The sequence below is a fragment of the Microtus oregoni genome, unplaced genomic scaffold, assembly GCF_018167655.1.
Source record: "Microtus oregoni isolate MIOR12 unplaced genomic scaffold, Mior012 000003F_ref0000135, whole genome shotgun sequence".
Taxonomy (NCBI): Eukaryota; Metazoa; Chordata; class Mammalia; order Rodentia; family Cricetidae; genus Microtus; species Microtus oregoni.
The window spans coordinates 376,425-390,368 of NW_024543062.1; the positions used below are offsets into that span (position 1 = coordinate 376,425).

Below are 13,944 nucleotides of genomic sequence, written 5' to 3' on the forward strand. Positions count from 1 at the left end.
GATGGAGTGGAGGAGGAAGGAGGGGCGCCCACGCCAAAAGGGGCTTTGGGGAGGGGCGCGCGCTGCGCACTCGGCCGCAGAGCCCCACAGCCCGGGTTTCTATAGGAACCCTTTTTATGAGATGCAACTCACCGCTGCCGGCCGCCGCGGCCTGTCCAAAATATTAAATAGTAAAGCCTTCTGCCACCGCGTTTCAGGGAGGGGACCCGCAGGCTGGGGCAACAGGAAAAAAAAGGAAAAAAAAAAGGCCTTGTCGCCTGGCCACCCCACCCGACCGCGACTGCTGGGGGGGGGGGAGGACAAGGAATGAATCGCTGCTTTATTTTAAAAGAAAAAGGAGAAAAAAAGCAGGCCTTGTTATTTCCGCGTCTGAACTGCGCGCTTTGGAGTGGCACCCTGGAGAGAGAGCACCGGGCGCGGGCGCAAAGAGCAGCCCGCCAGCTCCCGGCCTTTCCCGGCTAGCTTGTCACCTCCTCCCGCTGGAGGAAGCTGACAGGAGGCCTTGCAGAGCCCGGGATTGCGGCGACAACCATCTTCCTCTATTTTGATCACTCAGCCCAGACGCAGGAGGAGGGGCTGGGATGGGGGGGGGGGGGGAGAAAAGGGAGAAGAAGGAGAAGGGGAGGGCTGCTGGAGCTGGTGAGGGGGAGGGCTGCCTAGAAACGGCTCGGAAAAATTCTCACCACCAGTTTTGATCATTCAGCCCCGCCGTGGGGAGCCTGGAAACTGCTGGAGCCCCGAGGTCCGTAATTGGTTTTATAGGAATGGCTGAGGGCCAAGGTGTTTACATGCGCGTGATGGGCGGCGCGCGGGGCCAATGCGCTGCGGCCGGGGGCTGGCCCGAAGGGGGGGCGGGCACCCGGGAACAATGCGTGTTTCTTCGCCTGCTAGGCTCCCCTCCCCCAACCCCCTCACCCCCCTCCCAGCTTTTTTTTTTTTTTTTTTTTTTTTAGATCCAGCGAGAGGAACTTGAAAGGGGGGTTGTGTAATGTACCTTTTCCAATCCCGGGCTGTATATGGAGATTTGGGATTCTTTAAACCGGCGCTACCTGGATTTTATTAAAAAGCGGGGAGCTCGGCGGGAGGAAAGCTGGCTTTTCCGGGGGCTGCGGGAGCAGGGCCGCGGGAGGGCGGAGGAGTTGGCGCGCCGCGCGCCCGGCCCGGGGAGCGGTTTTCTACCAAAAAAAGGAAAGGCGGGCAAAAAGTGTGAGGCGGCTGCGGGTGGCGGAGGGGAGCGGCGGCCGAGGGATGGCGGGCAGTACGGGCGCCTAGCCGCGCCGGGAACCGCGGCGGTCGCCGGAGTCGCCGTCGGAGCCTGGAGCCCGGAGCCCCGCCGCGCCAGGTACGCTCCGGGTCCCGATGCTCCCCAAACTTGTGCAGCGCACCCCTCGGGCCCGCTGGGCATGCGTTCCCCGAAACTGTTGGGGTCCCCAGAAGGGACGTAGAGGGCAGGGACCTGGGGGAGAGGGCGCGCCGCTGCGCCCTGGGCTCCCACCCGAGCTCCCAGCCTGCAGCGCCGCCGAGGGCGGCGGTTCCCTACTTCGTTCCCGGCAGGCGGCGGGCTAGCCGGGGGACGCCGAGACGGTTTCGATTATAGGCTGTTTTTAATTAAAAGCCGGAATTCAGCCATTTTAGCTGCATTTAAGAGGAGAAAAGTAGAGGAGGACGCAGAGGAGCTCCGCAGATGGCCACGCCAGCTTCTCGATCATCGTAAAGGCAGCTCCATAGGGCTTCACCCCGACTTCCTTAAAGTGGGGCGCCTGGGCAGTGCCGTTTTCAAAACGTTGCCTTTAAAGAATATTATCTTTAATACTTAAGTACATGCGGGAAACTCCTCGCGTCTTTTGAGACACGTATTCCGGACTGTGGCGACCGTAGATTTTTTCAAAAGTAAACGCGGATCTGGTAACCAGAGCCTGATGAGAGCAAGGGAGGGGGGTGTTTGTAACCAAAGCCACGTTAAAATAGGCGTCCTTAGCAAAGTTGGGGGAAGAGGACTTTGGGGTCTGGCGCAGGGCGGCCACCCGGGAGCCCGTGGCTTTGGCTTAGTCCTCCGCTACTAAAGCGCCCCGGGCCTCTCGGAATCAGGATCTGGAGCTGCCAGGGGCTAGCGGATGGTCTGCGAGGAAGGGATGGCCTCTCCGAGACCTCCTTCTGCCCCCCACGGGAAAACGACAGATCTTTTAAACAAACAGCTTAAACTGGAATTAGAGGGGGTTCTACGCGATTCTGGGGAGGCGCCCCTGTGCTGGCCCGCGCTCTTATGGTTTTTTCCTTTGTAGGTTATTTTGGGGGGTGTGTGGGTCGCAAAGCTAGAGTAGAAGCGAGATCCTAGGAGCCCCTTTCTTCCCTGATGATCCCCAAATCCACACCAGGCCACGTCCTCCCAGCCTTGTGATTCCTAGGCCCAGGCGTTGGAAAATGAAACCAAATCTTGTTTTGGAGGAGACTTTTTCCAGTCCGCGGGCAAGAATGCCACGTCCTGGGGACTCGGATTCTGCGACTCCCAGTGGCCCAACGGGGGCAGCAGGAGGGGGCGGTGATCTTCCTTTAAAAATAAGCCCGCTTTTGTATCTGACCTTGGTAAATAGCAACAAAAAGCCTCGAAATCAAACACTCTTTATTATTATTTTTGGCGGCTCACAAAACTCAGGGGAAAAAAGGAGACGAGGTCCCCAAAAAGGTTAAATATTAAACTTTGAGGATCAGATGGCGTTATGGACACATTTCGACCAACTCTAAAGAGTTTGCAGTTTTAAACCCCCGGAGCATGTGACTCCTGGAAAATAAAGCACTCTTCGGGTTTGGATTTAGCTGAACGGGCGCGGTCGGCTGAGTGGCCTTTCCCAGTTTCGGGAGGACTTAGCAGGCAAGAGTCCGGGTTGGGACGCAGCTCGCCAGGGCAGTTTTCCCGAGCCAGATCCCTGGGAACCCCGAGCTGGTAGAGGAAGGACCATAGGTTGTGGCTTTTCGCGGAGAAGGGGCGGCTACTCCTGATTTTATTTCTGACCATCAGCTTGGTTCGCTACTCTCCGACCCTGAAGGGCGAGGCGACTTTCTGAAACTTGTTTTCTTTTTTTTCTCCCCCCCCCCCCTTTTCCCCTTTCCTCCTCTTCTGTGTCTTCCGCGGCCCATCTTATTCCCTCGCCAAGACGCCGTGTGCGCCTCCTCGCGCATCTCCGCTCGGCCGCCCGGAGGGGACTCACCGCGGGCCGTTCGTGCGCCCCGGGCCGCTGGCCCGTGGTTGAGCGCAAGCCCCGCTGGCCGCCGCCATGCACGCCGCGGAGCGCCCGCCACCCGAGGACACTAGGACTACATCGAGGCCGAACTTTTAAGTCCAACTGAAGGAGGCCGGCGGGCCGGGTGGGGAGGCTGACCGCGGCACTCCCGCGGAGGATGGATGGCCGAGATTTCGGGCCCCAGCGGTCCGTCCACGGCCCCCCGCCGCCGCTGCTGTCCGGTCTGGCCATGGACAGCCACCGCGTGGGCGCGGCCACTGCCGGACGCTTACCCTCCTCGGCCTTGCCAGGTCCCCTGCCGCCTGGGAAATACATGGCCGGTCTCAACCTGCACCCGCACCCTGGTAAGTGTTGCTCACTGCGCTGGCACCCACCCTCTGCCTTGAGGGGGATCCTGGGGAGGGGAGCCCTGGGCAGACCTCCGCGACTGGAGCTGAGAGTCTCTGTCCTGTTTCACCAGGGTGTGTTGGAGGCTCAGCTCCCAGCGCTAAGGTCGGTCCCGAGGCTCTGGGAAGACAGTCTCGGTTTCTGTCCCTGGTGTACTGATAGTCTCAATCTTCCCGAGGCTCAAGTGTCTGCAGAGTCACAGCCGCCTTGGGGGAATCCCAGTCCAAGGGCTCTTGAGGAAGTGGAGTTTGCCAGATAAATAAATAAAAATTAAAAAATAAAAATAAACGTAGGCGACAAAACAACGTGTCAACTCCACACCTCGGGAGACGCCCGTTCCCCGGTCCTTTTCTTAGCGAGCTTCCTCCTCGTTGAATGGGTGGGTCTTGGGTTCGGTCCCCTCGTGGAGCCGCGTCCCGGGCAGTCCCACAACTCGAAGGATAGGGTGGGGGAAATAAAGAATGACCTCAGTTTTAGGAGCCTGATCTATGGTGAACTCTTAAGATCCTGGGGACCCTGGTTATTTGGAAGAAATGAGTGTACCAGGTCTGTGCAACCCAGCCGCCAGTCCGGCTGAGCACGGGCTGCACTGGGTACCCTGCGGTGGCGCACGGGAAGTTGTGGCTGAGAAGGCCCAGTCCCTCACCGGTTTCCTAGGGCTACTCGGGGAGGAGCAAAGGGCCAGGCAGGGCCGAGGCAAGCCTTAGCCACCGTGCGCTGGGAGAGAGGGAGCCTGGGATCAGCAGACCTGCCTGGTGGCGGCTCCGTGAGCGGATCCCTCCCCGGTCGCTCCTTGCTTCTGCGCCTGGCTTAAGAACACACCAACTCTTCCTTTAAAAGCACTACCTTGTCGTTTTCCCAGGGATCCCGCTCTTCTCGTCCTTGAAACAAGTCTTGGAACAGAAACCCTTGGGGCCCAGAGCCACCACTTAAGTTTCTCCCCCTGCCCGCCAGGGTGACCGAGGCTCGCCGATTTAGCCTCTGCCTTTGATTTTTCTCCTGGAACTTTTCTAGAATCGGAGTCCGGGACTCAGCGGGACAAAGGGCCTTTGTGAAGTGCCTGGCGGGGGAGGGGCGAACGGAGATCCCTGTCGGCGGGGGCGCAGGGACCCTGGTCAACTCCCCCGGTGGTGCGCGTGTGCCCCTTGAGAGCTTGAGGTGCGACCGCACGGGGGGTGGAGGGGTTGGTGGTGACAAGACCAGATTCGTACAAGAATGGTGCCCTGTGACCCAAGTGGGGCATCAGAGACTATTCCCAAGGCACGATTTGGGGATGGCCTTGGGATACAAAGGCCATTTGGGCCAACTCCTCTTGAACCTCTGAGAGGGACCATTGGAGATTTCATGGATGTGTGAATTCGCGTGCTTTTTGGGGTCCCTGGGTTAGTTGTTCTGGCTGGAGGTGGTGGCAGGGGCTCCTCTTGTGGCCTGGGAATCTGACCTCAGGGTGTTCCTGGCTGGCTGAGTCTCAGCTTGTCGCCTGCTCCAGGACTGCCTGGGATCTGGCCCAGACCTGGCTGAGAGCAGCGCGCCGGCCACTCCTTGCCGCCGTTCTTAGTGTTCTGCCCTTTTTTCAACCCTGGTAGCATAGCACAGTTACACTGCCTCCGATGCCTAACTCGCGATCTGGTGGATGGGGTGACAGACTAGAAAGTCCAGCTGGAAGACCCCTTGGAATCCTGTGTCGTGTCCTTCTCTGCTTGCAGCTGTGCGACTTATGCACAGGGTGGCTTGAGGGCGTGGAGGAAATGGAGGGAAAGCCGCTGCAGTCCCCCTGAGGCCTCGCTTACCAGAGAGTGAAGAGTGGGGGCCCTCGAAGCTCTCTATGACTTCCCGCTGGCCCCATTTGTCCCCAGCTCCAGATGGGGCAGAGAGACCGGACCCCAGGTCAACGCCCAGAGCTGAAGCCATTCTTAATCCCATTAACCACGACATGGGACTGTACCCCATTCAACCCTAGGGCTGGTGGGGATAGAGGCGGAAGACACCCTCCCCCACTCCGCTTTCTTTGCGGGGGTGCAGGTGCAAGTTCTTTTCGCAGGGCACCACCCTGTGCTTTTTCTGGCTGCTAGCTCCTTGGATCTTACCGGCTTTCTCCAGCCATCTTTATTTACTTTTGTATAAAAAGCCAGAGAAGCTGAGCTGTTTGCCAGGGTCACACAGCCTGGGGGGAGAAGGGGGTGTTTGTTAGCATTGGTCTGGTCCCCTGGGGAATGTGTGCACGTGCCCATGGCTGCTAGGGTGCAGAAGCACCTATGAAGTCCACCAAGCAGGGGGAACTTGTCTGGTACCCTTGCGGGAGGAGGGCTGCTGAGTGAGGGTCCGCTGGAGGAAGAGTGGTCTGCTCTGGTACGGGTTTGGCTAAGGGCTCTCTAGTCCCTTCCTCGGGTGAAATAAAACAAAAAACAAAACCAAAAAACAAATGAGGTGCCAGCTATGGAGGCTCACACCCAAATCTCAGCACTCAACAGAGGCAAAGACAGAAGGAGCAGGAGTTGGGGGCCAGCCTGGACACTGTATCTTAAACACACACACACACACACCACACACACACACTTACGCACACATACGCACATGCCGGTTTGCATCAAAGGCTTCTTCCTTCGTTCTTTGCTCTAAGTCCTGCTGTTGAACTACAGCGTTCACAGCCTGTCAGTGAGATGGACCAGTGGGCTGGACTCTTATGTGCTGGATTTGGGACTCTTGAGTCTTTCATGTTAGAATCCTGTTAGCAAGATCTCACACCTGGCTACTTATTTTCTCTGAACCCACACCCTGGACTGAATGAGGGGTGGGACTCAGGTCTGGACACAGGAGGCACTGCACTTTGACCTGGCCCTTCGACAATAGGCCATGGGCTCCCACTCTGGAACCCATCCCGTTAGCCTACTGGGCTTGATTTAGAAACATTAAGCAGTTAGGACTGACTGAGGAGACAAGGAATCCAGAAGATAAGGGTTCTTTCTTTTTTTCTTCCTTCCTTTCTCCTTGAACCCTTCTTTCTTTGGTCAGAGACAGCAATGGAGAAGGCTCTGAACCCAAGGGCCCCTTGGGGTTCCCTGGTGTTTGGAGTGGTCACCTCCTATTCTTTTTTTTTTTTTTTTGTTTTTCTTTTTGTATTTTAAGTGTGTGTGTGTGTGTGTGTGTGTGTGTGTGTACAAACCCCACTGCAGAGACAATTGGCTGGAGTTGATTGTCTCCTACCCTGTGGGGCCTAGGATGGACTCAGGTGTGGCCACGGGCCTCTTTACCCTGAGCCATCTTGTCGGCACCTTTGGTACTTCGGCAACCCAAGCCTTGATTTTCTTTCTTCCCCATTTGTTCATTTGCTTAGCAAATGATTTCCAAGCTCACCAGGGCACTGAACTGGGGCCTGGAACTGAGGCAGGGAACCAAACAGACAGGAAGGTTTGCTCTTCCTTGAGGCTCACTTTCTAGTGTGGGAGCCAGGCAATAAACACACAGATCAGGGGAGGAAATCATTGTAAATGGGGACACAGGCCATGTAGGAAATAAAACGCCCTGGGTCTGGTCTGGCCCTTGGGGTGAAGGGCCGGGTCAGAGGGCTTGACCTCAGCCATCCCTAGAGTGAACTCCTTTGTGTGTCTGAAGAGCAGAAGGGTTGACAAAATGCAGAAGAGAGAGCCTGCTGAGAGCCCTGGGATCAGTCTGCCCAGTGAGAGATAGACTGTGGGGCGGGGCAGATCTTACCAGGTCCCTGAAGACCAGCAATGAAGTCTTGGAATTTTAAACAGCCATTTTACAAAACTGGCCTGGACTCCTAAAAAAAAAAAAAAAAAGTCAGTGGTATGCAAGGCGAAGGTGGGCAGAGAGCCTGGACTGCTTAAGACAACGGAAACACATCGCCATGGCTACAGGCACTGTGCAGTTCAAGACCCAGGGAAGAAACGGCTCCAAAGATCATGGAGGCAGTTGGTGAACCTGGAATATGGGCTGTGCATAGCTGACAGTGATGGGTCCACACTGCGTTCCCGGACACCCATCGCTGCCTGGCTAAGAGCCGTTTTTTACTCTTCAGGAATGAGGAAGCTGAAGTATTTAGGAGCAGGGGATGCCATGTCTGCCTCTGTCTGGCCAATAGCTTGGGCAGGTGGAAAAAAAAGAATATTTTGAATTTAGGTGTCCAGGCATGTTTGTGGGGGACAGCAGGCCATGTCAGATAACAAACAAACAAAGATTGGAACCCACGAAGGTCACAGTAGTTATGGTAACTACGTCAAACTTCTCTGAACTTGAAATTCTTCCACAGTAAGCATGTTAAGGGCGAAGGGGAGGGCTTCTCAAAATGGCATAATGGATAAAAGGGTTGGATCCCTGGGATCCTTGTGGTTGAAAGAGAGAACGGATTCTGGGGAACTTGTCCTTGAAACTCCAGACAGACAGACACACACACACACTCATGGAGAAAAAGAGATCGAGATCGAGAACACTGAGTTTTGGTTAGAAGTGTTCATAGAGAATGGAAGAAAGTTTGGGGGACACGATGGGGCGAGGCACTCCCCCTTCTCTATTTTTTTTTTTTTTAAACAAAGTCTCACTGTGTAGCCCTGGTTGGCCTGGACTTCACTGTGTAAACCTGGCTGGGATTAAACGTGTGTGCCTCTGTGCCTGTCTTCTTTCTTTTCAGTTTCTCGAGACAGGGTTTCTCTGTGTAGCTCTAGCTGTCATGGTCTAACTCCAGGCCGTCCTCGAACTCACAAAGATCTGCCTGCCTCTGCCTCCAGAGTGCTGGGATTAGAGGTGTGTGCACCAACAACCTTTTTTTTTTTTTTTTTAAGACAGAGTTTTATGTAGCTGGGGCCATTCTGGAGTTTATGATCCTCCTGTCTAAAACTCTGGAGTGCTGGGATTTAAGGAGTCTATATGGTAATTGCCGGGGGGTGGTGTTGCTATGGCTTTTTTTTTTTTAAGTTGGAGTCTATTGAAGCCCACGTGGGCCTTCCAATTCACTACATAATTGAGAAAGACCTTGAAGTCAAGATTGTGCCTCTGCCTACAAAGGGTACCATGTGATTGGGTTGTGGATGGTTTTGACTCCTTTTGGTGGACCAGCTGTTGTCCAACCTGATTTTGCTTCCACCTCATGGTGTAGCGTGCAGTCTAGATTTTAGGCCATCTCTACAAGTATTCCAGTGTCTACTAACCATGCATGAAACCCTGAGGTCGTTCGTTCTCAAGATCTGTATTGGTGACATATACTTTTGGTTTTTGTTTTGTTTTTTTGTTTTTTGGGATTTTTTGTTTTTTTGAGACAGGGTTTCTCTGTGTAGCAGTCCTGGCTGTCCTGGAACTCGCTTTGTAGACCAGGCTGGCCTCAAACTTACTGAGATCCACCTGCCTCTGTCTCCCGAGTGCTGGGGTTACAGGCGTGCACCACCGCGCAGCATGGTATATACTTTGTAATCCTGGCCTTCCTTGGGTGGAGATAGGTTGAGGTGTACTTGGGATTTGTGAGACCACTGTTTTAAAAACAAAAACAAAACAACAAAAATAGAACAAAACAGAACAAAAACAAAAGAAAAGCTAACATTTGGTGTTAAGTTTTCCCCAGGGTCCTTTAATCTGTTTGTTTTTGTATTGCTGGCAATGAAACCCAGTGCCATAGGCACACACTACTGAGTCAGACCCTCAGCCCAGGAAGGCCAGAGGTGCTTAGCATGCCTTTAGCGGAGAGAGGCCTGGCATCTACCTTTGATGGAAATGAAAGCCTTCATGTAGTGAGATCCTGTCTCAAGATAAAAGGAGGACTGTGGAGATGCTGCTCAGTGGTAGAGCCCCTGCCTAGAATCCCCCAGTGAGGGGCTGGGGTGTGGCTCAGTGGAACAACCCACCTAGAATCACCCAGTGAGGCTTTAAGGGTGTGGCTCAGAGGTTTGCGTACCCTTCCTAACAGTTTTGCACTTCTTAGCAGGTAGCTGAGGTTCTGATCCTACAATCTTTTTGATAAGAAACTGCTTCATCTGGAGGCTGGCTTTTCTAGGGCTGAGGGTTTGTTTGTTTTTATGACAGCTAATTCCGTGTGTGTATTCACACAAGTGTGTGTTCAAAAGGACGAATTGCCTGAGTCAGTTCTCTCCTTCTACCTTTTGGGTCCAGACCCCTGAACTTGGGTCCTCGGCTTTGGAGGCCAGTTGTCCTGTGAGCCCTCACACCAGCCTAGGCCTGAGATTGAAGGTTTTGTGCCCGCCATGGTCTGTGAGTCTCAATTTTCCCATCTGCACAGTGGACCAGTTAATACCAAAAGCTTCCTTGCCTGGTCAAGTCCGATGGAGCAAGCTCAGCCCAGGAGCTTGACCCAGGCTCAGCCCTCTGCAGAAGTTACTGAGAAAGTGATTGCTGCAATTACGGCCATCATTAGCAGGTGACTCACAGATTCCTCAGGCTCATCCACACCTCTCTCTGGGCTTTGGAATTCCCTTCTAACTATCTCCGGCTGGAGCACAGTACTTAGCCACGTGGGGCCAACCTAGGTTTTTTATTATATTTTGGGTCTGGTGATAGACCCCAGGGCTTTGCAGCTACAACTGAGTAGGTTTCCTAGGCCCTCGCTGCTTACTTCATTCTTTTTTGTTTGTTTCTTCGAGACAGGGTTTCTCTGTAGTTTTGGAGCCTGTCCTGGAACTAGCTCTTGTAGACCAGGCTGGCCTCCAACTCACAGAGATCCGCTTGTCTCTGAGTCCCTAGTGATGGGGTGAAAGGCATGCACCACCACCTCCTGGCTCTTATTTAATACCCCCCCTTTTTTTTTGTATAATAGCAGACTAAAATACTTCTATTTTGTGTGTCTTGAGCTGGCTTTGAACTCCTGATCCTCCTCTTGCCTCCACATCTTAAGTGCTAGGGTCACAAGTATGTGATGTCATACTCATATCCAGTCTTAAAATGCTTTCATATTAAGTTCTGGTTTATTTGACTTTTTTTAAAAAAATATTTATTTATTTATTATGATACAATATTCTGTCTGTATGCCTGAAGGCCAGAAGAGGGCGCCAGACCTCTTTACAGATGGTTGTGAGCCACTATGTGGTTGCTGGGAATTGAACTCAGGACCTTTGGAAGAGCAGGCAATGCTCTTAACCACTGAGCCATCTCTCCAGCGCCCTTATTTGACTTTTTAAAGGGTCTGCCTGGGTAGCCCAACTGGGCCTGGAATTCACTATTGCTCAGGTTTGTCCTAGAAATCACAGAGGTTTGTCTTAAAATTGTGACCTTTCTTATTCAGCATTGCCACGCCCAGTGGAATATGCCTTTAATCCCTGCATTTGGGAGACACAAGGGATCTCTGTGGAGTTGTAGGCTAGCCTGGACTACATAGTGAGAGAGTTCCAGGCCAGCTAGGGCTATATAATGAGATCCTGCCTCAAAAAATTAAAGACAACACCCACCAAGGCAGGGCTGAGCATAGAGCTCAGTTAAGGCTTGCCTAGCATGTATGAAGCCCTGGGTTTATCAGTCACGTTAACTGCTTGTGGTGCTCGTGGTAGTGTGTGTACCTGTAAGGGGGGCGGGGGGGGGGGGAATGGTGGACAGGATAGTTCAAGGTCATCTTCCTCCTTTGAGTGCGTGGCGAGGTGGAGGCCAACCCTGCCTCAAAGGAATAAACCAAACTGTGTGTAGCAGTGCTTAATTTTAATCCCAGCACTCGGAGGCAGAGGTAGGCGGATCTCTGAATTCAATTCAAGGCCTGCCTAGTAGACAGAGTGAGTTCCAAAACAGTATAGCTGGGACTACACAGAGAAACCCTGTCACAAAAAAACAAAAAGAAAAAAAAAGGGGAGTATTAAACAAACAAATAAATCAATAAATAAAACGAGGAGGCTGAGATGGCCCGGCAGTAAAGAATGCTTGTTGCTCTCGCAGGGGATCCGAGTTCGATTCCTAGCGCCTACACAGCAGCTCAACCGCCTGTTCCACAGGATCTGATGCTGTCTTTTGACCTCCGTCGGCACCGTATGAATGTGGCACATTTATATACAAGGAAAACACCCACACGTGAAAAAAATGAAATAAAATGGAGTATGATCATAGGATATTCTGAGAGATGTGTTTGAGGGTTAAATGATCCAAGTAAAGCGCTGTGCCTGATAGAATGCCGACCTAGTCAGTGTTTATTGTTATGGTAATTATGGTTTAGCCCCTTCCCTGATTCCATCCCAACCCCAATCTATATGGAATACAGTTTTTATTACTATGGCTTTATAAATTTTGGTCCTAGAGTCAGTGATGTCATAAAATTAACATTTTCCTGGAGTTACCTCTTTTTTGTAAAAACCCCTCTTTGCCTTCCAGTCTCTGGACACAGTTCCTATTTGCCATTATCTTCTGCCCAAGTAGCCCTTGTCTTTTCTTGAAGGCTCCAGGGTTCCAGTCCTGGATTATTCCATCTCCCTTCTCCTGTTGCCCGTTTCCCTTGTTTTCAGGGTCTTCCTGTTTCCCCGTGCTCCTTCCTCATTCTTCTGAGGCCAGGTGTGCCTGGAAAATGCCTTTATTCTACCCTGACATGTTAGCCGCTAGTGATTTTACTAAATTCCAGTGTCCCCCGCCTTTAAGGGGTACTGGGGGGTCAAGCCGGTACAATGTTTCGTTATTATTTGTTTAGCTTGTGAACAACTCTAGGTACTTTTTTTTAGCCATTGACTGTTTCATTCATGTACATAATGAATTTTAGTCATTTGACCCCCAGTACCTAATCTCATCCACTTGTGTGTTTTTTGAAGCTCGTCTTCCCAAATCTTCCTCCTGGTTACATGCTTTTTTTCCTTTTTTTCTTTTCTTTTCTTTTTTTCTTTTGTGCATGACCAGTCAGTTTAATTAGTGTTTCTTTCTTGAACCTGGGTGGCAGCTTACTTTTAGGAGCATCTTAACCACACCACTAAAGAAAACAACACAGCACCCCCCAGTAACCATTAACTGCCCACAGACCCTCAGAGCCTCATACCACACCCACCCCCCACTCCCCCACCCCGCTTAAACGTGGGCCACTCACGTTGACTCTTGATCTCTACACGCCAGGTGCCCCTCCTTCTCTAAATACCTTGATATCTTTTAGCGCCTCCCAGTAGTGACCCACGTGGCTGTGGAGACCCCAGGGATGGCTTGGCCTCTTCCTAAGTGTGTGGGTTGGACATTTTGCCTAACTGGCCCGCCGTTTTCTCTCTGCTGAAATGGCTGGTAATAGTCATTTTTCCTGACTGCAGGCGCAGCAGCACCTAGAGCATCGCCTGGCTCAGAGAAAGCCCGAGCTGTGACTAGGGATTTTCTTCCCATCCAGCTGTCTGGAGATACTGAGCACAAGGGACTGCTGTGGCCTCCTTTTGTGTTTGCTGCACCCAGTGCCCGGCTGCCTGTCAGTCTTAGAGTTCAGTTCTCCCTGTCCTAAATTGTTTCTGAGTTTCTGTTTTTATTCATATTCGATCATTTCCTGCCCACCGTTCTCTCTCTGTGCTAGGACTGAGATATCTTGAGGCCCCTGCTCCGGTAAAAGCATTTCCTGTTTCTTTCCTTTTCTTTTTCTTTTCCTGGCTAGCCTGGAGCTCATGTTATAGACCAGGTTGGCCTCAAACTCACAGAGATCCATCTGGGTCTGCCTCCTGAGTGATGGGATTACAGGTGTGTGTCTCCGGTCCAGTTTTATCTTTTAATTTTTTTTTTTTGTATTATGATTCTGTTCTCTCTCTCTCTCTCTCTCTCTCTCTCTCTCTCTGTGGTTCAGAACAACTTTGGGGAGTAGCTTCCTCCCCCTCCTCCGTTTGGTCCCGGGATGTAGCTGTCAGGTCTGGCTACAATCGTTTTCACCCACTGAGCCATTCATCTTATCAGCCCATGCCTGCTCTCTTTTTTGTGTTAGGTTATTTCAGGACAGCACGTGGACCATGCTGGCCTTGAACTCAGAGATCTCACTGCCTCTGCCTCCCGAGTGCTGGGATTAACCGCCACCTGGTTTTCTTTTCTATTTTTTGCCTTTCCATTTCTCAGTCTTTTAAGGTGTCTTTAATGGGATTTTCTAACCCATTAAACATATACATATATAAGTGTATATATATGTAAAATATATGTCATTCACGTATAGAATATATGTGTATATATACATATACATACACAAACATACATGCAATATATATGTATTTCCCCCCTCATGTAGTCCAGGCTGGCCTCAGTTTGCTATGTGGATGAGGGCAGTCTTCAGCTTCTACTCTTCCTGCCTCCATCTCCAGAGAGCGCTGGGATTATAGGTGTATACTACCACAGCCAGTTCCGGGGCTAGAACTTGGGTCTTCCTGGATGTTGGCAAGCACTC

At 52.0% G+C, this 13,944-nt stretch overlaps 1 protein-coding gene across 6 annotated transcripts in view; it reads left to right on the forward strand.

Moving 5' to 3' along the window:
* Positions 1–968: 968 nt before the first annotated feature.
* Positions 969–13,944, forward strand: part of LOC121445102 (trinucleotide repeat-containing gene 18 protein) — a 92,031-nt gene continuing 79,055 nt past the window's right edge. For all 6 annotated transcript variants that reach the window (XM_041647102.1, XM_041647115.1, XM_041647107.1 and 3 more), the window contains exons 1-2: positions 969–1,342; positions 3,153–3,583. In XM_041647102.1, coding sequence (XP_041503036.1) covers positions 3,397–3,583 — 187 coding nt within the window. In that variant the 5' untranslated portion in view covers positions 969–1,342; positions 3,153–3,396. The remainder of the gene's footprint in view (positions 1,343–3,152; positions 3,584–13,944) is intronic.